We start from the raw sequence: 27,629 nt of genomic DNA, 5'->3' as shown, positions 1-27,629 counted from the left end.
CTTGTAGGGGTCCTCAATTTACAGCTAAGAGTACTATATACTAACCAATTTTCATGACAAACATATTTCATGTACTGTAATTAAGTAGTATAGTTATATGATATGTCCACTTCATGAAAAATCAACTAATGCATGCACGAGTATTGACTAAGATTTGTGACCCCCAAATATCTTCATGTTTATTCTTTACTATGTAAACTTTCTACGATCGTCGGCTGAGATGTATGAGGCAAAAACTCGCCCCTCAAGCTCTTTTAAAGTTGAACCCTACCCCAGCAATAAATGTACAACTTAACTCAACTAATCAAAAAAAATTAATTAACAATTTGACAATTAGTTAATTAACAGAACAAGTTAAATTACCGAACTATCCTTAATTAATGGCTTCAGATTGTGAGCTTATACTTCAACGCTCCCTCTCAAGCTAGGTGGGAGAAATATGTACGTTTAAGATTCTTAACTTGGATAATAGGTATTCAAGCTGAACACGACTGAGTCCTTTAGTCAGTATATCTGCAGTTTGATCTTGAGTAAAAATGTATTTGATGTCATGAATGAGATTTTGTTGTAGTTTTTTCCTCACAAAATAACAAACAATTTTGATATTTTAGTTGACTATATCTGATTATATATGTCATATATTTATTAAGTAGTTTGTATAATTAATATCAACTACAAATGCTTCCTTTGCTTTAATTTGTTTGTTTTAATTTAACTCCATACGAAATATAAGATGATTGGGGTCATTTCATTCACCAACTTGCTAAAATTTGCCTATGTACTTACCTAAATAGTACAACAACATGTAAGAATGGGTAGGGGACCTCAGTTTTATTAAAAAAATCTCATCTGTATTTTGCATAAATTAATAGCGTTACACTTATACACCATAATTAAGACTTCATGATGAAATAAAGTTTAAATACATATAATTGTATTCTTTTAAGAAGAGTCCTGGAGTAACTGGTAAAGTTGCTGTCATGTGACCAGGAGGTCACGGGTTCAAGCCTTGAAAACTGTCTCTGGCAAAAAATACAAGGTAAGGCTACGTACAATAGACCCTTGTGGTCAGACCCTTCCCCGAATCCCGCGAATAGCAGGAGTTTTAATGCACCAAACTGCCCTTTAACTGTATTCTTTTATGAGTTTAACTTTGGCACACTGTTATAACAATAAATTTGTAAGATAGAAAAGTCAATACATATATAAATTTGATTTAAAGCGGTGAACAACTTGTCATTTCAATACTAGTAATTCACATACCATAATTGAAAGGAATCTATTTACATTAGTTATGTTACTCCACTTTAGTAGTTTATTGTATTATAAATCAATCGTCTAATTAACTATATATGTTATTAATTGACAAGACAAGTGAAATGCATATGCATTTACTCATGAACTTCACCATAAGTATTAATATCTCACCACCTATTATGTAATTAGATAGCCTACAACTCTCACTTTAAGGATTTGTGTGGTATGCTTGATAAGCATAAATATATAATTTAGAGATAAAAATTTAGTATTATATTATCTCTTATTATAATTATTAATCATGTGATAAGTTATATTAGGATTAGTAATTAAAACCGGCATAAATTATCTCTGTCAGACAATGAAATAAAATAATAAGGAAAAAAACCTTGAGATCTCTCAAACCTTTTTTTTAAAAAAAATAAATTAGTTTAATACAAGTACATTACACGTGTACGTAGACTCAGAAACTATAAATTACAAACCCAATAAAGATACAATCTTTCCTGAACTCGACATAAATACATGATACTTTATGCGTCGAAGTGTGATTAATGAAATTCCAAATGGTAATAAAGGGTAATTAGGATCACCGACAGTTAGTCGAATTGCAGACAAGAGATTTGTTAAAACATAACATAAAAAGAAAAAGAGCCACACATTATTGTGAGCAAATCAAGCAAAGATTTTTTATGTTGGCTCAAGTGGGGACACTCCCCAAATTATTAAGCAGTTGGTAGAGATTAGCTTAAAAGACCAAACAAATTATCAATTAGCAAAATTAAAAAGATTTTAAAAAGTTAAAGAATAACTAAACACGAAAAATGATTACACAATTCACCTTTATTTATCCACTAAAGTAAAAATAAATTTTTATTTTTATTTTTTATTTATCCACTTCAGCATATTGAATCTTTTTAAGTTCAAACTTCATTGGTAGGAGTCAGATCTGGGTACACTTTATCCTCCTCAAACCCCACGATGTGAAATTTCACTGGATTGTTGTTGTTGTAAGTTCAAACTTCATTAAATATTCCGGGAATTTGAATTGATACAAGTTAAAACTCTATGAATTTTTTTGAAGTACATATTTCTAACTCTAAATATTTTCTTTTTCTGAAATTCGAATTGTGTTGGTTCTATCTCTAGAAATTCTTTCTGAAGTCCATGTATTTACCATAGTAATTTAAAGTTTGATTAAAAATAAATTAAATTAAATTCACTTCAGAAAATGAAACTTAATTTAAGCATAAGTTTAGCCCTTGTACCAAACAATTTGGTGTCCTTATAATCATGTCTCTGCCACTTTAATTATGAGAGGTTGTTAGTTAATTCTATATTCATTCTGTGTTTGGATTAAAGGTGTTTTAATATTCATCATATTAAAATAGTCACTTTTGTCTGATATTGATGTTAATTAATTAATTAAACACTAATGGATAAAAGGGAATATTAATCTTCTTCATACTCATTGCTTATATAACTTTTTCTTCCCCCCCCCCCAATTATTAGGTACATAGGCATGAGACTTTTATATATATAGAGAGAGAAGTGTACAAGTCAAGATAAAGGATGTGTTTGGTCTCAATGAAAAATATTTTTCATTGAAAAAATTTCGACTTTTTAATTTATGTTTGAACAATTAAAATATTATTTTATGAAAACAAGTCACTTATGCACCATTCCAACACCGCCACGGCGCCGCCCTCCTCCCCTTGACCATCCAACCCTGCCACTGAACATTCACTCTCCGCCACATTCACCCTCGTAAAAAGGACAGTTCGTTGCATTAAATCTCCCGCTATTTGCGGGGTCCGAGAAACATCCCACTCTCATAGTATTTTACTAAATAACATATATATATATATATATATATATATATATATAACAGACATGAGTATGGAGAAGGAAGGGGAGCCTTGGAGTAACTGGTAAAGTTGCTGCCATGTGACCAGGAGGTCATGGGTTCAAGCTTTGGAAACAGCCTCTGGCAGAAATGCAAGGCAAGGCTGCGTACAATAGACCCTTGTGGTCAGGCCCTTCCCCGGATCCCGCGCATAGCGGGAGCTTTAGTGCACCGAGCTGCCCTTTTTTACATGAGTATGGAGAAGGCAATTGGAAGCAATTATTAAATCTCCATTAATAATTATTATTGTCAATTCTATACCTAAGTTCATACTAACATTTTAGTATACATAGTCCAACCAAATTGGTAGGGATCGTCATAGACCAAGTTTCTGCTGCAAAATAGCTTCATAATACTTAATTAACACCATTTATATATTTTGTCTTTTGCTATATATAGTTGATAATTAAGATGGTATTTTAATTTATTTGTTTTTTTTATAAAAAAAAACAGTTAATGCAGCATGATCATGAGTTGCTACTGCTAGATTATGTATTCTAATCAAAAGTTCTGAGTTCAAATTATGAGAATGAAAAAATTCACGATAGAAAATTTCTCTTCTTTTAATAGCTAGTATACAATATAAATTTGAGTTAAATTGAAACCTCAAATAGATATCAAGCAAAAGCAAAAATAAAACGTTGTGCATAAAAAGAGGACAAAGGAGTACTCCATCGAGCACATTTAACATTTAAAATTTAACATTGATTCTTATATCAACCTCATATTAATATATGTACTTATAAAATAATAATTGAATTTTCAGACAAATATAATTTTATACATAATTCATGATTTGCTTTGTGCAAAAACAATTGAATTTATGTGAATTCGTAATATTCGTTGAAAAATTACATTATTAAAATAGGTCATAAATTAGTTTTATGTATATATTGATTGGTTAGGGACAAGTTATCTGGAGAGATTAATTATTTTGGGATAAGTTATTCTATCACTATGATATAAATAGTGGGATAAGTAATTCAAGAACTATCTAATACCGTTAACTAAATGCATGATCCTACATTTTAACCCGAAATTATTATTCTACTTCATACCTCATACCAAACGACTCCTATATGTTGAATCTTATTTTTTACTTATGTCTAATTTTTTTTTATTGTACCATCCTTTATAATAAAAAGGTTGGCTGAATAGAATAAGTTAAAAACAAGAACAACTCAGCAAGTATACTGAATTATATCATATTGTCCCCTACAGACACAGAGAAATAAGGTAGAAAAAGGACAAGAAAACTCCATTCCATGCATGAATAAATTCATATATTATTATTAATTATTGGACAGTCTTAGTTGTAATATATATCTAGTAATCAGTCTTTCTAATATTGACAAAAACAAATGTTTTATGATTTTTATGTTATAATTTTTTTTCCCTTTAGATGGTGTTCAAAGGGAAAAGTTCAGATTAATTAGTTGCAAGTTAAAGAAATTGTCACAGCTAATTGTATTTTAATGAGTTCGCAAAGTGATGGGTTTAATGTAGCTTTACATGCCAGTTCCGAAACTCAATAATTTTTGCTCAATAATTTATGAGTATTGAAATGTAAATTTAGTTATTATTATATATTAACGTGAAGTTATTGTAGCTTTGTAGAATTCAATAACCTTTAAATACTGAAATTGCAGCTAGGTTCGTAATATATTTGATAAATTTTCAAATACAAATAATACATGATTAAATAAAATTATTGATGATTTAAAAAGATTTTTTTTTTGTAAAAAATTCATTTATTTATGCAGTGTAATTAACGTCCAACGTAAGCATTTTGGTCCAATTCTAATGATGAAAATAGGAAAAGTCAGGAATATATCGTTTGATCAACTAGTTTATTAACATAGTCAAAATATACATGATATAATGATTTATATACCATATATGCTGTGTTTAAATATGCATATTATATGTATATTTAATAAAAAAAATACCTAACCTACACTTTGTACATATTTTAGCTAATTGATCGAAGTATTTAAGAATCAAGACTGTAATTATCCCATGAAACTATAACAATTCAGTGTTCATCTTCAGTGATTGAGCTAACTTGGGCCTGAATATTTGTCAGACTCAGTCAATCCCCAGCTTAAGTAGCCCATTTTACAGGAGTATTAGACTTGTATTGGGCCTAAACAAAGTTGAGATCCATTCTATTGAGGGTTTGTTTTGTGGAAAAATTACTTAAATACACAACTTATTTTATCATATTTTTCTAAAATTTTCTACCATTTGAAAAAATTACAAAAATCCCTATGCTCTCATTTACGTGATGTATAGATCGGATACAGGACGTTTTGGGATGTTTTTGGATTCCACCAAATTTAAGAAATTTTTGTAATTTGAAAAAGAGTAGGGATTGAATATAATTAACTCTTAACACTATGAGATTTGTGTAATCCTTCCTTGTTTTGTTCATTTACTAAACAATTTCATCTTATTGATATTTGTGGAAAAAATCATCTCTCAATGCTTTTGGGACATCTAGTTTACAAAACATTACACAACGTATAGATAATGTATATTTTATTCTAAAGATATATATAGTATACATATATTATACACAACATAGACAGTAAAAGTGTATAGATAATGTATACTTCGGTCATATTAGTAAACTAGATGTTTGAAAGGTACGTTTACGTAAGTTTCACTTGATTTTAACAATTATATAGAAGGTATTGGATTTTATAACTAACCAAATTTACTTTACTGTAATTAAATTTTAGTTAGGTATCTCATGTCATAAATAAAATGAATGGATCTCTGACTTGAAAATCGTATTCAAGCTCCGTGACCAATCAAATTGACAAAAATATTCAAGTATTAAAGACATTATTAAAAGACGGTATATTAAGCTTATGGAATTTAAGTTGAGTCTGCATATATTCATCGTTTTTTTTTCAATTAGAAAATCAAACTTTCTGAAAAATAAACTCTTGTTCATACACATGAACTAATTAGAAACTTGCAAAAAAGAATTTTGAGATTCTAACTTGAGTTTCTTCCAAGCAGTATTTAGTTTGCACCAAAAATAGATTCCTAAGAAGACATGTAGACGTGACAAATACACGGGTTGATACTCAATTTGGATTAAATAAAAAGATGATTTGAAAAAAATATTTTTTAGAAGAGTTTTTATAAATCAATTTGAATTACATATCAACATAAATTTTAACGAATTGGGTTGATAAATAAACAAATTAATAATCCATTCAAACTTGAAAGGATTGAACAAATTATGATTTGAGACTAATTAGGACATGTGTCAAAATATAACTCAGTGAGTAACGGCTTAGAGATTGAAGCATTATAGTTTTCATCTGTATCATAAATGTTGAAGAAAACAACAAACTCCCAATTCCAAATTCATATTTCTGTATTTTAAGAGGTCAAAATAATTTCAGCTTTCTGGGTTCTTCTTTAACAGGTAAATGATCATATTTCGTGGCCATATTCTTTTAGATCTCTTTGATTGTTTGATTTCTTAAGGAGGGGTAGTATAAATTTGCATTCTTTTTTTACTTTTCTCCAAATTGTGTTTTAAAAAAATGGTTTCTTGGTAGTTTTTCATTTGCATTGGGAAATTTTGGATTTTGACTGTGATGGGTATTTGTTGTTTTGTGTAAATGTCTGATCTTTGATGGAAATGCCTAGAGAATGAGAGTACATGGAGATCTCAAGATCCCATTTGCCTGGTTGGGTGGGGGTGGGGGAGCTTTTGTGCTATTATTGGAGAATCCAACACAAGTGCGGCATCAAAAGTGAAGAGTCCGTGCAAATTAGGATTTAACAACTAAAAGTTAGCTACATTTGATTAATACATTTACCTTTTGCTTGTGAATTGTGAGAATGTAACAGGAAAGAGCTTTAGTATTCTTCTTTGCTGAACTTAGATAGCTCACTTAGTACATACATTAGTCACTGATTAGTGTCGGATATGTTGTTGTTGTTGTATCTCGTCTTTGAAATTGAATATAACATACATAAATTGGAATTCAAAGTGAATCTATTGAGAGCATTTCGTATATCCTTTAATATGCTTTACCAGTGCCAGGGGTCTTTCGGAAATGGCCTCTCTACCTCCGCGAGGTAAGGTTAAGGTTACAAACCACTCTACCCTCACCATACCCCATCTTGCGGGACTATATTGGGTATGTTATTGTTGTTTACTTTGTACCCTGAAATGACCTTTTATCAGATATATGGTAGAAATTGGTATGAAGAATGAATGGGCAATAGCTTTTGGAATTTTGAATGGTGGTACCTATCTATCTAGCTATTTACTCGATTTTTGGGTTTTATCATTACGTTGCATGACTTGTCTTGTGGAATTTCTTCAATGTATTAAATATCTGTCCTTTGGAGGCCATAATCACAAGATCCAACAAGGTCCTAACTTCCTTCCTGCCATCTTTTATAATCAAAGTACTTTTACACCCTTATTTAATATGGGTGATGGAATTTTTTTAGACTATTTTTCAATGTTAGTTCTTGCACCCTCGTGATCGCCTTCTCTTATGCCTTTAACTTGATTTCTCAATGCGTTCCCTATAAAAGGAGACATGACTATTTTACTCCTTATTGGATCATAACATGCTTAGGTTAATGTTAGGAGGTATTTCTTCATCTATGAATTAGATTGCAAAGATCAGAAGAGAAAAGGGTGTTCTAAACCATAAGGAACCCTACATTCTCCAAAATGTTCATTCTTTTCATCTGTGCCGAAGTAATTGGTAAATGAGAATGCTGTTTGAACAAATCAACTGATTAACTGCCCTAGGACCTAGCATGCTGCTCGTAATAACTTCTGGCGTTTTTGTGTGTAATAAGGAAATTCAAAGATTATTATTACTTGATGTCTACTGTGGGCAATCCTGCAAACATATTCTGGCATGAAAATCCAGTTGGGAAGGCGGAAAGGGAAAAGCTGCTTAACCAACAGGGATGTGTTGTGTGGATCACAGGTCTCAGTGGATCAGGTTGATATTAATGTTCAATTGCTTATTATTTGCCTATTGTATTAGCTGCAGCGAATTCGTATATTTTGTACTTATGTTTAGACGCATAAGAGAAAATGTTATTTAGAGGCAGAGAAGAAAATGTCTTCCACAAGGGATTCAAAAGCTTTAGATGCTCACTTTTTCAACAAGCATTTGCCATTGTTTTTCAAGATTTTATTTGAATTTGTGCAGGAAAAAGCACACTTGCATGTTCCCTAGGTAGAGAATTGCAGTCAAGGGGTAAGCTTTCGTACGTTCTTGATGGTGACAACCTTAGGCATGGTCTGAACAAGAATCTTGGGTTCTCACCAGAAAGCCGGACGGAGAATATACGTAGGACTGGTAAGTGTATTCATAAATTGTTTATCGCTGAGATTTTGAGATGCTTGTGGAAGAATTTTGGAGAATATAGTCTTCAACCTCTCCAGGGTTTCTTATTTCAAATTCTTAAGTTCACAAACGACTATTAAACACTTAGAGAAGAGGAGGGAGGTTTGGCACAATGAAATAAAGAAAAGATGAAAAAAGGTGACGGTTATTTCCACCCTCCCATTCATGTCCACTCCCCATTTTGATTTACATGGAAATGGAGTGCATAAATGTAGTAATGGAGAGGGAATAAGTGGCAGAGCTAAAGATAAGGAACGGAAATTTCACTCGTGTAGGGTAAATATATTTTTTCTCTACATATATAAACAGTTGAATCTCCTTAACATTAGAGAAGCTTCTAGATATAACAGTTTTGCATCTTTTTGAATCCTCTTGTTAGAATTCCTAGTTGTTCCGCAACTGGTGGGAATAGCTTTGGCCTGTGGGAACTGCGCCTCTCTGGATAACTTCAATGCTACCTGATTGAGCGGAACCTTTTAGTCTCTTGTGGATAAAATTTAAATTATTCTATATTTTTTTCATTTTTGGTGTGAGACATATTGATAAATATTTTGTAGTTCCTGATTCTGTACTTCCCGTGAATTTGTTCAGGGGAAGTTGCAAATCTCTTTGCAGATGCTGGATTAATTTGCATTGCAAGTTTGATATCTCCTTACAGAAAGGATCGTGATGCTTGCCGCGCATTATTGCCAGATAAAAAGTTCATTGAGGCAAGTCTCATGTTCATTGATCTATTGTAGAAATCTTTTGCATTATGTAACATTCCTTTTCTTGTGACTTTCCAGGTTTTTATGAATATGCCTCTACAACTGTGTGAAGATAGAGATCCAAAAGGCCTCTACAAGCTAGCTCGTGAGGGTAAAATCAAAGGTTTGTTGTAGCCTATATTGCTTCCACATCTATATAAAATTTGTATTCCTACAAAATAATGATTAACTCAGGTAATCACGGAGTTACTTTGCTCAGTTATTAGATACACAATTAGCAACATTCTGCTAAAAAAATTGCATGTCAACTGTTTGAGTAATTCTTGTTGCCATGCTTCATGGCACTATTAGTTGGTCATGAATATACTAGCTATACACCTGCAACTACTGCTACTTCCATGAAAATACAGAGGCTGTCACAGATTGATTGAATTGGAAATAAGAAGAAGAAGAAGAAGAAACTGAGAAGAGCTGAAAATATCTATTTCTTCATATTGTATTGAATTACATTGTGAAGTATATAGGCTTAGTATTTATAGGCTGTATCTTATACTTGACAGCTGTAAGAACTTAACTAAACCAGCTAACTCATAACTGTCATTTAACCATGACACCTAACCATGATTCTAACTAACTTCTAACAACCTTTAACTAACACTCAGCTTGCATTCTTCACATTGATAACCGTTAATAAGTCGCTAATTTGAAATATGTTCATCAGAGGACTGGCAATCTGAGTCGAATTTTGAATTTTATTACTGAAATATACCTCAAATTTTATGGAATTTTTAGCGTCTCATTTTGTAGGTTTTACTGGAATAGATGATCCTTATGAACCACCTTTGAATTGTGAGGTACGTATCTATTACTTCTTCTGCTGCTAAACTTTCAAAAAATTGTCAATTCCCTTCGGTTTTCTCATAATAACTTTTGTTCCGAACTTTTGCTTCTCGGTTAGATTGAAATACAACTAAAAGATGGAGTAGTTCCTACACCACATGAGATGGCGGGGCAAGTAGTTTCTTATATGGAGGACGGAGGCTTTTTGGAAGCTTAGTGACCGTGCTTGCTGAAGATAACAAGAACAGACTCAGCAGAGGGAATTACCGAAAATGTCTAGTTCCCTCCATCTGTTTCAATCATTGTTTGTTCTTTTCTGATATGATCAGTTTGAGATGGTACATATATGTTCATCTGGTGTCTAGGTCCATAGGATGTCAACTGTGATACAACTATATGCTACAGAGTTAGTTATGCACCATCGCCATCTCAAATTCTCATCTGTTTGGTACTCATTTCTAACTTATTTAGCTTCAGAATTCGAATGCCATGCAGACGATCACCATTGTTACTTTTCGTGCAAACTTCCTAGGGGAAGATTATCTTATTGCTCTTTAATGATGTGTTTTCATCCCTCTTGGAAGAGAATTGATGTCAAAGATGTTTTTGCTTATGTGAGCAATCTTCATGCTATTGACCATCTTGATACTAGACAATATCGATCATGACCTTGTTAGGGGTGATTTTGATACGGACCTGAAACTGCCAACTAGGATTAACAGGGTCACTATGGATATGATGTTGGAAATAGACCGATCCCAAAATGGTAGCTGACTACTTCATAGCAATTCTTTAGCACCTAAGAGGATGACCTAGTGGTCAATGAAGTACTCTGGGAATCATGAAGTCTCATGTTCAAATTGACGGAGACAAAAATATTAGTTGAGTTCTACTCATATGTCCAAATCTAGATGCCTACAAACTGATCTGAATACCACAATTATCAAAATAAATTCTTTAGTTTTCTTTTAATGATGTGAAACAGTAACAGCTTCCAGGATTAGTCACACATTTACTGGCTCTTACTACTTTATTAGCTGATTCAATCATAAAAATTATAAAGTATGACATGCTAAATGCTGTCTTTAAAATAATAAGTTGTTTGCCAAAAGTAAAAAGCACTAACCGTCCACTTGGCCTCTAAATTGCTGTAAACAATTAAATTTTATTAATCTGTGTGTTTGTTTTTTCAAAGAATAAGACCAAACCAGAACCATAAAGTTGAAAAAGTGGATGAACTCCATTGACACAACACACAAAAGACAAAGGTATTAGAGTGAGGAGTTCTACTAGGCTTGAAAAAAGAATCTGCTACAACGAAAGAACCTGTTCCTTTTAACAGAGAGGGAAAAAAATGGTTTTTAACAGTATACTGATGGTGGATGTGGCTAATTTATCTGCAGATTTTTGGCAATTCATAGGTTGCAACAGCAACATAGAAAGATTGAGCAGTGATCAAATTCTTTTTCTTCTCTTCTGTTTTCCTTTTCAACAAATTCGTCGATTCAGTCTCTGTCTTTGGACTTTCTTTTGTTTCCCTCTACCTAATCCATTTCTCTCTGGTTCTGAATTCGATGTTCAATATCCACTCCTATTGCTACTTGAATGAGGTGGAGTAATGATTTGAAGTTTATCAATTCTAAATTTGTCACTATACTCATAACTCCTTTTAGTATAACTAGTTTGCAGTTACATATAGGATCTAAGCAAAAGTTACTGAAGTCATCCAAAGGGTTCCTCAAGAAAGAGATAGATCACATCTTGGCCATCCCAAACTTGGTGGCTAAACTCTACTGTTGTGACGATACTATAGAGGATGTCCTACAGTGATAGGCACTTCACAAAATGAGCTTTGACAGCGAGCAAATGTATTGTGTTGTAATAAGATGTTTGTTTAAGTGGCATAGATCACAAAATGGATCTATGATTACCTCATACTTAATACTGTAGCTTCTCCCTTGAGCAGATGTATTGTGTTGTAATCCTCCACTTTTCTCTTACGGGAGAATAAGTTACTATGATGGTTTTATTGTGATTTTCTTATAGTTCCTATGGGCGGAATAGAGGGGAGCTAGAGTTTTAGCTGCGGATTAAGTAGAATTCTTTAGTTTTGGCTAAAATCCTGTATTTGTATTAAGAAGTTAGTTTTGAACAATTTGTTCAGAACCTACTATTATGTCATTTGTAGTATCGAGAACTCATAAATTTAAAATTTTTCATTTGCATCTGGTCGGAAAAAGGTTCTCTTGATTGGTCATGGTATGTAAATTGGTTAATGACTTACTTTGTGACCTTTTTCTGTCAACGAAATGGTTATAGTTTATGGTGGTTGTAGATTTTAGCTACTAACTTCTGCTGTTGCCTTAATTTGCTGTATATGATTTGTCAGTGTAAAAGTTCTATACTGTAGCTAGAACAGAACATAAAATTTTATATGTGGTAGCATGTGTAACATCACAAATTTCAAAACATGCAAATACCGTTACATAACGATAGCGAAGTAGTACCGTGAGGGAAGGGTGAAAAGAACCCCCATCGGGGAGTGAAATAGAACATGAAACCGTAAGCTCCCAAGCAGTGGGAGGAGCCAGGGCTCTGACCGCGTGCCTGTTGAAGAATGAGCCGGCGACTCATAGGCAGTGGCTTGGTTAAGGGAACCCACCGGAGCCGTAGCGAAAGCGAGTCTTCATAGGGCAATTGTCACTGCTTATGGACCCGAACCTGGGTGATCTATTCACTCAAGTAATACATATCAAAGCAGTTTGAAAAAGAAATCAAGCAACATGGAAATTAAGTGCACACAAAAGCACCTACAAAACCCAAAGCCATGTATATAAATAGTTGTGCATATATCTGAACCAAACTCCAGTTTTCAGTACAATTGACCTTAATTAGTACAAACTCATAAATTGGAATCCAATATATATACAGCATGTATAGGGATCTTATGTTTAGATACTAGGATCTACAATTTAGACGTCGTGAGTTCTAAGTTGAGATCTAAATTTACCTACACTTATTATCATTTTACATATATATATAAGGTTAAATATCTAGGTAGTCATGAGTTCTGTTGAACCTGCAAGCCCGTTGTTTGATCCACCATTGCTAATAGAACGTAAAAACGATTCAAGAGACTGATAAACAGTCTTGAATATGTTCTAAGGAGCGTAAAATTAATCCTTCAACGTCTGTGATGCGTTTCGTTATAGGAACTGATACTCTTACTCCACAAATTGCTTCATTCAATTTTGTTGCAGGCTGCTGAACCACTTGCTTCATTTTCTGCAGTTCCACATGAACACTTTGTTAGATAAGTGAGGTGAGATGCATTCAAAGAGGCATATCAAAATGAACGATAATTGGAGATTTTACTAATGACAGATTTCAAAATTTAAAATGTACAAGAAAGTAATTTTTCATCTATCTACCAAGTATAATTTCCAGGGTGTTCAACTAAACACCGTTCGCTATATGTGGTCACGCTACTGATTTGACTATTTATGGATCTCACACATAAGGGTGAATACCACTAAGGCTTATAAATTCATGGTATTAGTGGAGTCTGACATAAAAGTTGTCTGTTCATTGGCAGCTCTCAGCTTGTTGGTTAAGGTGAGCTTCAAGCCCGATTTCTGGTAGCACACCCTCCACATAAGCACGGCCCGATGAAGGGGGACAGGGGAGACTAAATGCCCCAAACCTTCACCCTTCTTTCTAAACGGGGTGCCCAAGGCACCTCATCTTTTCATTTCATCTTTGAAGTGCTTGATCTTTCTTTCTTTGTGCCTGCTCAGGCTTCACTGACCTATAGTATGAGAAAAAAGCAGAACGTATGAAAGAATAGTAAACGAAGCACACCACAGAAAGATTCTACCTATGAGAAGAACCCCTTCAAATTCGAGAAGAATACCCCTTTCCCCTCCCCAGATCACTTATGTAATGAAGAAAATTCATCCAATTACATCTTTGTATTTGGTGAAATGAAAAGCAAACAGTAATGTTCCAGTACTTTAGTTGGTCTTTCATCAATCAGATCCGCCAAAAAAAGAATTCAAAGCAGAAAACTGGAACTAATGGAAACTTAGACTTTACAACAACATACCCAGTGTAATCCCACAAGTGGGATCTGGAGATGTACACAAACAAGGTAGGTAGACTGTTTTTAATAGAGCAATTATCGAAACATAATTGCAAGAATAATATGACAACTTAATTAGACAGACCTTGTCATCAGAAAATTGGAATTTAAGCTTCTGATTCTGCTTATGCTGTTTCTGTTTTTGATGATTTCCAATGAAGATGCAAATTGCAGCAGCAGCAGCAGCTGCTGCAACCCCAAAGGAACAAATAGCACCAACTCCAGTCAATCTCCATTTCCATAGGTGAATTCCACCATTTATATTGTTCTCTTCATTAATATCCTTTTTCTTGATCTCACTCTCTTTTTCAACCTCCAAGACTTCAACTTCATCCTCAAAGGGGAAATTCATTGAATCAATTTGAGACACAGAAGTAGTCTTGTTACTGAACTTGGGTGAATCCAGTTTCATGTTTTCAAATTCACTTTCCTTCATTTTCTTGAAAAAAACTTGTGACACTTTATCTTCCTCATCTTGCACTAGAGTTGCTTCCTGTTGAGATACAATATAAGTAAGTAACTAAAGCAGCATAGAATCTCCACATGTTTTGACTCATGAAAAATGACTTTAGATGAAATGATTATCATTTTAAGCTTTTAGATGAAATGAACACAAACTTTCCCGAACACGAACATGTTTACCTCAATTGGAACCTTAGTGATAACTTCTTTAATAACCTCAACATCTTCTTGAGGTTTTTGTATACTTGGCTCTTGCTGAATTAGTAATGGAATTACTAGTTTATTTGGCACTCTTTTGGAATCAGAAGCATGATCCCTAGACAAAAAATTGTCTTTTTTATCATGGAGTACTTCAAGAAGTCCATTATCAGAAAGAAGTTCCCACTCTTGAAGATCCATTTCTTTTCACTGAATGAAAGAAAGGGAGTTAGAGCAAAAGGGGTTAAATAGTTTGGAATTCAGGGGAGTCCTGATTCTGTTTTATAACTCTAGTGTGCTCAGCTTGTGTGCACCTCGATTAATTTCATATTTATTTATATTAGAGGGTGAGACTGATGGTCTCTCTTATATGGATTTAGACAATACTCTTTAAACTAGTTTTTGGGATGGAGTTAGACTCATATAATACAAATCTTATGGTTATCTCTTATTATTTTATCCATTAAGAGTTGAATAGATGAGTAAAACTCATCTAGTATTTTTATTTTTACTGGAATTTAAACATGAGATCTCAGAATTTTCGATCACTTCATTGACTACTAAGCTGCACCTTTTAATAATATAGAGTACCAACTAACTGTATCCATCAAGATTTACATAAATCAGTAAAATTCACCTAATATTTATATTAACATTTCGATGATTCTCCACCACTTCATTAAATACTAGTTCACACCCTTAAATGTCCTGGAGTTCTGATTGTTTTGGGAATTGAAAAGTCAAAAAGAGTGGCTTTGATGGTGAGTAATGTGGGATTTTTATTCAGAGAAGGCACTCTATATGGTGTCTTCTTGCTCTTTGGAGAGTGAATATTGAAACTTCTTTAGTTATGATGGTGATATGGAGTACATAGTAGATAGGTAGAAGCTTATCAATGTGTGAAAAAAATCAATTGGATGGTCCTTATGGGACCAGGCTAATCTAGTTGGGCAAGAGTCTGGATATTTCCCTCTATTATTAAGTGGATTAGTACATAATCATTTTCATTATTTCAATGTTTTATTGAACCATGCTTTGCATCACTTTGAATACACCTCGATTTAAAATTTAAGGATTTATTTCTCGTGATTTTCATCCATTCAGCTTTAGACGAAGCTATGCCTAAATCGAAGGAGATTCTAGTTGGGAGTGTCTAATAAGAAAACGTTATCATGTATTTAGGTATTTAATCAAAATAAATTATAATGTAAACACTTATATAAAATTTACCGACAAATTTAAGAGACGATATATATATTTTTGTTTCGTAGTGACACAAATATTGTATGATTTTCTTTTTCCATTTTTGCAGGAGTAATTTGTATGGGGTAGCAAAGGCCAACGAGGCATGAAGTGAAAGAAAAAAGAAGTAAACTCACAACTCACAAGGACACGCGGCTGTATTATTTATGGATTTGGACCATTTAGCAAGCAATTTCTACCTAATATATATATAATTGAAGAATAAAACTGTCTGCATTTAACTAGGGGCCAAAATGAGATATTTTGCTTATAGTACTCCATCAAATTTATTTTTAAGTAATTTTTTTAAAAAAAATTGGTAAAACTGTTCAAATAAAAATTTGGATTATTTTGCACTTACCACCATATAGAAGGAATCATTTTTATCATTTTCAAACAAAATTTAAGCAAGTAATTTGTCTAGAGATGTTTTGAACATATAAAAAGGAAATGTATGAATGTCACAGTATGCAGATGTGGAGGTTGATTATAAATGATTTCGAGAAAGATAAAAATAAGCAAAAAAAGTATTGTGAAAAAGTAATCTTAATAAAGACTATAAAGTGCACAGAATAAAGTAGAAGACTAGTAAGTAGTTGAACGTGTCTCACTTATCTTGTAGTCACTTATTCTTCATTTTTATTGCTATTTTGTTGTTTATGGATTTCGATCATAATATTATATATTCCTTTTTTATTTTAAAATGATTTGTCATGTTGTTTTTGGTATTTTATTATGACTTCTATATATTAATTATCTATTTTTCCAAATTTAAGGTAAAATTAAGATTTATGCGCATAATATCCTCTTTAGATATATTTGTGAGATTACATTAAATATACTATTAATAGTAATAAAACAACAAATTTATTTTCGTTGGAAAAAAATAAATCCTCGGTTTGATACCGGATAGAACCGATTGTCCGAATGGGTCATCAAACATTTGGGACAACCCGATTCGTATCATATATACAAAATCCCTCTTCATTTTTATTCTGAAAACTCCTCTCTTATCGAACACCAGGTCGGAAATCGGTGGAGTATACACACAAAGAGTTGTCGCCGGAGATTCACCGGAACTAAATGGAAGTGACACCGGAGAAGAAAGAATTGGATAACAAGAACACGAACAACACTCAATCTCTAATCATCGATCCCTCAATAGCCGCCGAGGATCGTGAACGAATCGCCGTTGACCTTAAAGCCGGCTTGCATCCTCTCAAGGTTTCATTTTGCTTTTACTTTTTCCTGCTGTTTCAGAAAAATATTTTATTTTATTTTATTTTTAGGTTCATCAAGTTCAAACGTAGGTTGTTTGATGCGATTTGCAGCTATTTCCCCTAAGTGTTCTCTATTTGATTATATTTTAGTTTTTACGTTTATGGAGTTCAAATTTATATGCTTTTTGTTCACACTAGTTGTTTTGTTAGGGTTTGTATGCAATTTGTGACTATTTCTCAGAAAATGTTTCTGTTTTATTTTGCATAATTTTTAGGTTAGTACAAATTTGTATGCTTTTGTTCATACTCATTTTTCTGTTAGGTTGTTGATGCAATGGGGCTGAACTCGATTATGTGTCACTGCATTATCGAAAGTTCTACAGTACTTTTTATTGAAAAAATAATATTAAGTTGGTATTTTGGTGAATAGTTGTGCTGCACGCAGCTTGGCCCGGACACCATTGTCATAAAAAAATTATTTTCTTAAGTTACCGAGTAATAAGCTGGTTATAGGACCTCATCACATTCATGCAAGAATATAAATTTATCCAGAGGCTTGTTGAACTAAAGAAATAACTAATTACACAACATAGAAACTACTAGTAAGACACATCCTACTAGAGAAAGGAAATACAACATGTGGAGTTGTGGACAAATAAGGCAATGATTTCAGGTGATAAGAATTGGACATAATGTTTCTGAGAGAATCTGCATTAAAATCATACCTTTATACATGATATACTCCAGAGATTCGGGAAATACAATAGCTTCAGGATTTGGAACTGGGCTCATGAGTATGAAGTAACAAATTTTGGGCATCATATGTCCCATATAAGTGATGCTTACTTCCTGAAAGACAAAGACCATCGTAGAGTCTGATGATCTTGTAGGATTCTGTGATTCAATATGCTTTCATTCCTTCTCTGTTTTACTAGTAGCTACTATTTCTTAAACAATCAACACCCACATTGGTGGTCAAATTCGTGACGTGCCTACAAATTTCTGCTTTTCTTCTTTGGAAATGGCCGAAACAAACATGTTCATCACTGTGCCAGTCAGGCCAGGAGGATTTTAGAATTGTAGATGTCTAGGAGCATGCGCACATGATGACTAGGATATGCTTGCAGCATATTATCATGCTCCGTTTTCCCACGCTCTATAAAAATAAATATGCTAGGGACACGACTGCGTAGTTCCATATGCACAGTATTATTTTCTAGGCATGTTTACTTTTCATCTTTTGCTTTCTTTTTCTTTTATGAATTGTGCTTCTGGTGCTCACTTAGCTTCATTGTCATTATCAGAACAAGTTTGTTTTCTGGTACACTCGCCGGACACCTGGGGTTCGATCACAAACATCATATGAGGACAATATAAAGAAAATTGTTGATTTTAGTACTGTAAGTTAATTTATTTGTGGTCATTTTGTCATTACGTGAATTTGACTGCCTTATTAATCTATTATGTGTTCATCATCCATAGGTTGAAGGTTTTTGGGTTTGCTACTGTCACTTGGCTCGTCCAGCAACATTGCCCAGCCCAACTGATTTGCATCTTTTCAAGGAGGGTATTCGTCCATTATGGGAGGTTAGTTTTGATGCTCATGCTAACTATTGCTTTTCTACGTCTTCAGTTTTGTTAAAGTCCTTAACTATGTATATCTCTTACCTGAGTTAATTTCCTGAATATATTTGTCTGTGAAGGATGCTGCTAATTTCCATGGTGGGAAGTGGATAATTCGTTTTAAAAAGGCTGTCTCAGGACGTTTTTGGGAGGACCTGGTAAGCAAACTGCCCCGTGATTGCTGTTTTCTGTCAACTTAACTGGACTTTTATGGCTATAAAACCATTAAGTGCAGATTTAAAATTTTAACTCAATCTATGGGAAGCCATGACGAAATTAAGATCATAAGCTTCAGACAGTATAAAACATGAATAACTAAACAGAGGAAATTTTTAATTGCGTTTTACATAATGAATGCTGAGATGCCCCTTAGCAAACAATCTCACATAGGTTTCCTGCCATAAGTAAGTACTAGAAGCTGACAAAAGAGGATAGTCTAGTGAAAAGGACTCTCTATCTCCAACTATGAGGGGGGCCTCACCAAGGGAGGAGTTGGAAAAGACTGCTTATCCATATGGGGGTTTAAGGAGCAGTGTCTACCATTAAAAGACAAGAGAAGAAGAAGGAAGAGCACTAGAAGCTGAAGTGACTTCTCTGCCAGACTTTACATCAGTATCCTCTAATCTGTTGTCCTAAAGAATGTGTTGTTGCATTGATGTTCCTCATTTTTTTGGTCAGTAATCACCCAGCTGGATTTTTCATGCTGCCTTAGATTCCCAGTATCTAACCAAAAAGTTGAGTCAGTTTGAAGTATTCTCATCTTGGAGTATATGCATTTGCTTATTGTGAATTTACTCAAACAGATGTTGGGAGGTAGGATTGATGTTATTGTTTCCAGATATAACGATCAAAATAAAATCAATCAATCAACTCCTCAACCGTACATCAGTCGGGTCAGCATTAATTTGGTAAATTTCACTAGACAAGTTAAGCATTAATTTGGTGAACTCTTTTAAAATGATTCGTCAGGCTACCCTCATGAGTCATGATCATGTTTGTTTCCCAAGCTTTGCCAGAGGAGGAGTTATGATACTTTATGCATCATTATTATCCTTTTGGAGAATAAGAGGATGATATGTTATGTGCACATTCATCACTACAGCTCATCTGAATGTTGTAATAAAATTCTTTCTACATCCTCAAAAAGGTAAAATTGCTAATTTGGCTTCATCCAAATAAGGTCGATGTGACTTTAGATGCAAATTTTGGCAACTGTAGTAATTTGTCCCCATTTGTTCAAGCCTTGGTGGACAGAGTTACCCGGTGCACGCAAGTTGGCCCGGATATCCCAGTTATTTAAGAAAAAGGAAAGATAGGAACACACTTTAGTATTTAGCAATAAATATTTTAAGGTGGGGTGCACCTGGCCAAGACTAGTGCAACGCCTAGGCAGTACTTGAAGGCCTGGTGTTGTAAGCGACTTTGATGGGCTTTTCCCCTAATAAATGGAGTTAATATCATGTGGACCGACAGTCCACATATCTACGATTGCCTCCAACTGTGGTGTATCATGCTCATAACATCAGGGTCCCTGTTTTTTTGGTAATGTTTGTGTTCCTTTGAACTTATGAAACTGTGATGGATTTCTTGGCTAGGTTCTTGCTTTGGTAGGTGATCAACTCGATTATGGTGACAACATATGTGGTGCAGTTCTAAGCATTCGTTTCAATGAAGACATATTGAGTGTATGGAATCGTAATGCGTCAGATCAGCAGGTATGCTAATTGTATCCCTTAATTCACACCCTCTTATTATTCCATATTAGTCTAAACAAGTAAAACACACTCACATCTCTTGGTTTTGCTAGGCTGTGATGGCATTGAGAGATTCAATCAAGCGACACTTGAAGCTTCCTGGTGGCTATGTCATGGAATACAAAGCCCATGATGCTTCCTTGCGCGACAACTCATCTTACCGCAATACTTGGATAAGATCATAATACTGTAGTTGCTAAACTCTTATTTCATTGTTAAACTTTTAGAAGAGAGATTCTTCGGTTGGTATTTGGTCAAGTGATTTTCATGGTAAAATGGATAACCTTGACCATGTATTATGAGTTAACAATCATGATCTGTTTAATGTCTGTTTCTTCTAAAGTGTATGCACTAAACTCTATTGACAAATGGATTATCCCCAGTAGTTTGTTACCGGTTTAAACTAGCAGTATTAGCTCAAGTATAATTGACAATTGAGTCATTCCCAGTAATACGTTATGCTAGTTGCCACCACTTTAAAGTAGTTGTATTGGCTGCATACTGGGATCATATTAGCCAATGGAACACCGGTGAAAACTGACATCCAAACAGTTTTTTGGGGTATAGAATTCCAGATTTTGCAGTTGTGAGGTCCAAAGTATTCGTTAGGAGAATTATTGTAAAGGAGTAGCAAGGGAGTGAACCCCGATCTTCTTCAAAAATTTGATGAGAAGTTTAAAATTATCTCATATGCCATTTATGATTTGAATTGAAGAAGAAAATCCTACAAAGATCGCTTACGTTATTAAAGTAACTTTTGGATTAGATTATAGAACAAAATCTCCTCTTTCAATCAATCCACAAGGAAACTTCTAAATTTTCTGAAAAAAGTCCAAAAGTTACTTTCATACGAAAGATATCTGAAATCTTTGATAGTCTGAAAAGGGTACACGAATCTAGCCATCTCTTTCTCTATTTAAAGATAAAGGAGGGTGCGAGTTAAATGTCCATCTTTGCACCCATTAGGAATAGTGTGTTCTATACATGACTGATTAATGATGATTCTCAACAAGTAAGATCTCGAGGCTTACTAGATTGAAATTCGATCAGAAATGATTATTTTGGATATTTTTCTAGAATTACCTATAGATTTGTATGTAAGTGCATGATAAGAATTAAGAGAAAGTTGTGGATCAAGAAAAAACACATGCTGAAGTCAAAAACGGTAGTGTGGCATAGACGAACTTACTATATATATACTAAATTCCAGTAGTAAGATCAACAAATCAGAGTGGCGCAGCGGAAGCGTGGTGGGCCCATAACCCACAGGTCCCAGGATCGAAACCTGGCTCTGATATATTTATTTTGAATAAAAGAGTAGCTTCCATTCTCAGCCCTCTTTTTTTCAATCATATTTTATTCAAAGGCATTTTTGCTTGGACTACTAATAATCAAGAAATGCTTTATTATAACATATTTTACTCATTCCATATCAGGCAAAACACACAATGGTATTTCCTTTTCATAAAAATAATATATGAAAACAAAAAATAATAGTAACATACATCCCCTAAATAAAACTTTAACATTACCAAGAATAAGAGAGGGGACGATGATCCCAATGAGACTCATAAGGATCATGAATAATTTCCATGTAATCTTGAACACCATTTACTGCATAAAGTGATGCTGATATCTGTCTTTCCACTTTCATTACCTCAAATTCTGTAAATCCCATCTCTGTATTGAAAGGAATATCCAATAATTCTTTGAAATCCCACGATAATTCAGTCCGCGAAAAAGATGAAAAACAAGAAGAGGAACATGATGATGATGATGTGCCTATGTCTAAATCAGGCTTGTATGTGTTAAAATCATCAAACAGATCACAAGAAAGTATTGTTTCTCTATCGGAAACAACCTCTCCACCTTTCAAGGTAGGGGTAATGTGTGAGTATACACTACCCTCCCCAGACCCCACTTGTGGGATTATATTGAGTATGTTGTTGTAAGAAAGGTGTGTTTCATAAAGATTGCTCCTTTTTGCATTTTCACTAGAAATTGGATCATCACAATTGCTGATGTTTGAACTAGTCACACTAGTAGTACTACTTTGAACAGAGTTACCATCAAACAGTTGACGACTTTCTTGTATGATTTCTTGATCACAAGAAAGTACTGTTTCTCTATCGGAAACAACTTCTCTACCTCCCAAGATAGAAGTAATGTCTGAGTATATACTACCTTCTCCAGACCCCACTTGTGGGATTACACTGGATATATTGTTGTTGTTGTAAGAAAGTATTGTTTCATAAAGATAGCTCTTTTTTGCATTTTCACTTGAAGCTGGATCATCACAACTGCTGATGTTTGAACTAGTCACACTAGTAGTACCACTTTGAACAGAGTTACTGTCGAAAAGTTGACAACTTTCTTGTATGATTTCTTGATCACAAGAAAGTATTGTTTTTCTATCGGAAACAACCTCTCTACCTCCCAAGATAGAAGTAAAGTCTGAGTGCATACTACCTTCTCCAGACCCCACTTGTGGAATTACACTGGGCATGTTGTTGTTGTAAGAAAGTAGTGTTTCATAAAGATTGATCCTTTTTGAATTTTCACTTGAAATTGGATCATCACAAGTGCTAGTGTTTGAACTAGTCACGCTAGTAGTACTACTTTGAACAGAGTTACTGTCGAAAAGTTGACAACTTTCTTGTATGATTTCTTGATCACAAGAAAGTATTGTTTCATCAAGATTGCTCATTTTTGTATCTTCACTTGAAATTGGATCATCACAATTGCTAACTAGTTCACTAGTAGTACTACTTTGAACAGAATTAGTACTACTACTTGTGGAATCAGCTAAGTAATCCAGGCTTTTTTCCTTCGCAATTTTCTTGATATTGAGAAGATTCCTAATCCTGGAAGCAAGAGGGGAATCATGAGAAACACGAGTACTAAGAAAGTTGGTTCGTGTGTTTGATCCACGAAGAAGAATAGCAGCTTGATCGTAGGCACGAGCAGCTTCCTCAGCAGTTTCATAAGTTCCAAGCCACATTCTTATCTTTTGTGTTGTGTCTTTAATCTCAGCTATCCATTTTCCTGATGGCCTTTGTCTTACACCAACAAAACTGTTTGACCCTTTGCTTCTTTTTCTCCCCTTGAATTTTGTTACTTTGTTTAGTGAAATTGCTTCTGTTAGCTGATGTTTTTGGAAGTTAATTTCCATTGTGGAAAAAAAAAAAAGAAGAGTGATATAAGAGAAATTCAAGTAGTAGTAGTAGTAAAACTTTTAAAGGAAGTTGTTTACATGCCTTTGTTCTTATTGTTTGCTTGTTTATATATAAGTTGTGAGATATCTATAATGTTTAAAAGTTTGCTTCTGTCTTATGTTATGTTGTTTTGTTGTGTTTGTTTTGTAGAGGTTGATATATTCTGATTCTTTCTTCTTCTTTTTTAATGTCCAAATAGAAAAAGATTTTACTACTGAAAGATGACTCATTCCTCTTTATGTTTTAGACCTTTTCCTTCTAAAATTTGATACCTCTTCCTTTTCAATTTATGTGATGTATTTGATTTGACACAAAGTTTATGAGTGAAATTAGAAAAACTTTTGAAACTTGTGATCTAAAATAAGTTATATAAATGTATATGTGGCTGTAAATCATCTCATTAAGGGTGAGATGAATATTTTAAAATTTGAAGGATGACTCATTCCTCCGTATGTTGTAGACCTTTTCCTTCTAAAATTTGATACTCGCTTAGTCTTAATTTATATGATGTTAGTCTCAATTTATTTGATTGATAGTTGACACAAAATTTAAGAAAGAAAAAAAGATTTTTGAAATTTGTGGTCTAAAATAAGTTATAAATATTTGTGTGACTATAAATTATTTCATTAAGGATGATATGAGTATTTAATGTTAAATAATTACTAAATATAAAATAATACGTCCTTTTTTTTAGAATTAACTAAAAAGAAATACGAATCATATAAATTGCGACGGAGGAAATACCTATTTTTGTGACTGATTTTCTCCAAGATTTTTTGACTTTCCACACTTGTCATCAAAAGGAGCAAAAAACTAATGAATTTTATGAATTCTTTTTACAAGAAATTAATAAAATATAATATGTGAGACCCTAGAAAGTTATTTTCTCCCATTCAAATTATAATAGGTTACTAAAAGAATCCTCCATTTTGTTACATTCAAAGATGCCATTTGATCCTTTTGCCAGAAAACGCCAAATTTAAACTTTTGCTGGGAAATAATAATCTATTACAGTTTTAAAATCAAATGATTAAACTGGAATATTCTCATCGAATTATTGGTAAATCTTGTTTAGCTAAATACTCAAGGAAATTATAATTTAATAGAGAAGATTAACATCTTTTTCAAGTGTTGTCATCCCTAGTTTTTTAATTTTGTTGAGCCTAATAATGCCAAATTTTCACTTTTGATGGGCAATCATATTCGATTACTACTATAATTTTAAAAGTGTAAGATTTTAGGCAATTAGTTAGCTAATGGACTAACGGTGTTCTAATAAATTACAATTAACAATATTCAATAATGTGGTTTAGTGGTTAATAAAGTAGGTTGAAAATCATAAAATTTGAAATTCAAATTCTCGTGGAGTCAAGAATACTAGGTGATTTATTAATATGTATTCAAAATATGGTGGAGGCAAAAATTGTGTGAGTGTGCGGTTATGCTTCAGTTGCTTCTGTTGGGTGATTGCCCTGACTTTCCTAGTATAATTAAGTTTTCGTTTTCCTAAAAGAAAAACACAATGTCTCCATATTTGGCTATTCCTTTTCTTATAGAAAAAGATTTATGACTCTATAAATAGAGGTTTATTCCTTCTAACTTGGTAGCATTCATAATGTAGTCATAAGGGACTTTGAGAGTTTTGTGTAGTGGGAGAAACGGTGAGACACAAGTGTTACGTTAGCACTTGTGTGAACCTCTTTGTATTCCGAGTGAATTGTGTGAGGTTATTTCTCTCGATATTTTGTACTCTCATATTTATAGTGGATTGCTCATCTCCTCTTGTGGACGTAGGTCAGTTGACCGAACCACGTTAAATGTTTGTGTCTCTTATGGTATATTTCTCATTTGTCTTCTTACTCATAGTCATTCAAGGTTTGCTTTGCTAGCTTTCGCATGACACCTAATTATTTTCGGTCATAATAGCTTCACCCTAAAATAGACTGATGTAGTTATTGTTCTTTTTCGATGAGCTAGATTTATATCTTCGACACACAAGGAAGGACGTGATGCAAAGGAAGTAGCCCTAGCTTCTACCAAGCCGATCATTTCGGTAGCATCTTGCATTTACGCCCTCGTTCGACTGTCACTCGAAAATGTAGTTGTTGATAAGTCAGTCTTAGTGAATCGTTGGCTCCACATGAATTACTCATACATGTGTTAGCGAAAGGCAACAACCCAATTGGTACTATGTGAAATTGGTTAAGGTGCACACAAACTGACCTGGACACACAGTTACAATAAAAAGAATTACAAATCCCCAAATGATACCATATAACATATACCATCAATCGCTTAACCTAGTGAAAAACATACAAAGTTTAAATATCAATAACTTGATTAAGAGATTAATTGTTTGATAAAATTAAACTAAAAGATAATGATGTAACTAAATTAATTAGACAATATAATCGTGCAAAGCTTGTTCTTATTTCATCACCCAAAAAAAAATTCTCTTTTTTGTTACATTCAAAGATTCCATCAATCCTTTTGCCACAAAAAGCCAAATTTGCACTTTTTATAGGAAATTATAATCTATTACAAAGTGGAATATTCTCTCGAGTTATTCCTAAATCTTCTTTGCTAAATCCTTAAAATAATTACAAAAATGAGAACTTAAAAAAAGACAATTATAAATTATAAGATAAGATTAAACATCTTTTTCAAATGTTGTCATGCCATAGATTTTTAATTTTGTCGAGCCATAATTGTACATACTGGAAATATGCCCCTTTGGTATTGCACTTTTGATCCTTTTGATTATTGATAAATCTTAATTTTGGTCATTGAAATAATTGACTAAGCATATATTAACATAACATAACATAACACCTAGACAATTGAATGATTTAGGCAACACAAACTAACATCCTGTTAATATCCTAGGTCATTTGATCGAGCCCCACACTAAGCAAACTAACTTAATTTGGTATTGAAGCGGAGAAGAATAAAGGGCCGGACCCATCATTCACAAGTTTCAAAGATTATGGTTGGCTCGAAGGATTGATTCTAGACGAATTTAGATGTTTGTTTAACAATCTTTTATTATTCACCAAAACTGAACCATTTAGCCAAGCATGCAAATCCACTAATAATATTCTTTCACATCATCAAAAATTCAAATATCCTAATTCTTCACATCTTAAAGGCATCATTCATAACCTCAACACAACCAAGCTGTAAATCAAATTTCGTAATCCTTTCATACACACAGTGCAAAAACCAAACAACATCTAATAATTTTATGCATTGAAAACATATTCAACCCCAATAACGAATAAGGTCTTCTCATGAAAAAATGTACTCCCCTATAAGCTTCTTTTTTTTTTATGACAAGGAAAATCCGCAGTTGCTATTCTTTTGAATGCGCACAGGTTAAAGCCTCCACTCCTAAGCAATAGCTCACAAACCGCACAGTATAAGAACTTGAGGGCCATTTGCTATACTGATAATTTTGGTTAAGGAGTTTTGGAAATTGATTGTTGTTATTCAGATTCTTATCTAGAGTCAATGAATTTAGAATAACTATTAATATTATTATATTTATACATTCTGATTCTTTTTACATATATATTTGAAGTAATTTTCTTGCTCGGTAGATAGATACAAGCTAGATTAGTAGTTAAAGGATTCCTTCAAAAAATAGAGTTGAACAC

General features: G+C 33.4%; 4 protein-coding genes and 1 non-coding gene across 7 annotated transcripts; 3 read left to right on the top strand and 2 right to left on the bottom strand.

Moving 5' to 3' along the window:
• The first annotated feature begins 6,443 nt into the window (after positions 1-6,443).
• Positions 6,444-10,676, top strand: LOC129877686 (adenylyl-sulfate kinase 3-like). 2 transcript variants are annotated; one of them, XM_055953211.1, is made up of 7 exons: positions 6,444-6,608; positions 8,012-8,160; positions 8,374-8,523; positions 9,163-9,281; positions 9,357-9,441; positions 10,071-10,132; positions 10,237-10,676. In XM_055953211.1, the coding sequence occupies exons 2-7, from the start codon at positions 8,037-8,039 to the stop codon at positions 10,333-10,335; spliced, it is 639 nt and encodes a 212-aa protein (XP_055809186.1). In that variant the 5' UTR covers positions 6,444-6,608; positions 8,012-8,036; the 3' UTR covers positions 10,336-10,676. The 2 variants fall into 2 exon arrangements, with proteins under 2 accessions (XP_055809186.1, XP_055809187.1); XM_055953212.1 differs by having other exon boundaries at positions 6,452-6,608; positions 10,086-10,132.
• Positions 10,677-12,948: 2,272 nt separating this feature from the next.
• LOC129876998 (uncharacterized) lies at positions 12,949-15,202 on the bottom strand. Of its 2 annotated transcripts, XR_008763450.1 has the most exons (4): positions 14,902-15,202; positions 14,345-14,752; positions 13,550-13,926; positions 13,265-13,403 (listed from the first exon to the last, which is right to left on the bottom strand). XR_008763450.1 is itself a non-coding variant. In XM_055952475.1 (3 exons), the coding sequence occupies exons 1-3, from the start codon at positions 15,118-15,120 to the stop codon at positions 13,248-13,250; spliced, it is 783 nt and encodes a 260-aa protein (XP_055808450.1). In that variant the 5' UTR covers positions 15,121-15,192; the 3' UTR covers positions 12,949-13,247. The 2 variants fall into 2 exon arrangements, 1 of the variants encoding a protein (XP_055808450.1); XM_055952475.1 differs by lacking the exon at positions 13,550-13,926 and having other exon boundaries at positions 12,949-13,403; positions 14,902-15,192.
• A 1,927-nt stretch (positions 15,203-17,129) lies between these two features.
• On the top strand, positions 17,130-21,151 carry LOC129877193 (eukaryotic translation initiation factor NCBP). Its single transcript, XM_055952675.1, has 6 exons — positions 17,130-17,385; positions 18,686-18,781; positions 18,864-18,968; positions 19,085-19,162; positions 20,600-20,719; positions 20,812-21,151. Exons 1-6 carry the CDS (start codon positions 17,245-17,247, stop codon positions 20,941-20,943), a joined length of 672 nt encoding a protein of 223 aa, XP_055808650.1. The 5' UTR covers positions 17,130-17,244; the 3' UTR covers positions 20,944-21,151.
• Positions 21,152-21,983: 832 nt separating this feature from the next.
• TRNAM-CAU (transfer RNA methionine (anticodon CAU)) lies at positions 21,984-22,055 on the top strand. Its single transcript has one exon. It is a non-coding gene; the product is annotated as a tRNA-Met (tRNA).
• A 231-nt stretch (positions 22,056-22,286) lies between these two features.
• On the bottom strand, positions 22,287-23,930 carry LOC129876814 (ethylene-responsive transcription factor ERN1-like). Its single transcript, XM_055952307.1, has 2 exons — positions 23,256-23,930; positions 22,287-22,556 (listed from the first exon to the last, which is right to left on the bottom strand). The coding sequence occupies exons 1-2, from the start codon at positions 23,928-23,930 to the stop codon at positions 22,287-22,289; spliced, it is 945 nt and encodes a 314-aa protein (XP_055808282.1).
• Positions 23,931-27,629: the final 3,699 nt, after the last annotated feature.

This window comes from Solanum dulcamara, chromosome 12 (assembly GCF_947179165.1).
Source record: "Solanum dulcamara chromosome 12, daSolDulc1.2, whole genome shotgun sequence".
NCBI lineage: Eukaryota > Viridiplantae > Streptophyta > Magnoliopsida > Solanales > Solanaceae > Solanum > Solanum dulcamara.
Note: the sequence above shows the minus strand (reverse complement) of the source record. Positions and strands in the feature narration are given on the sequence as shown.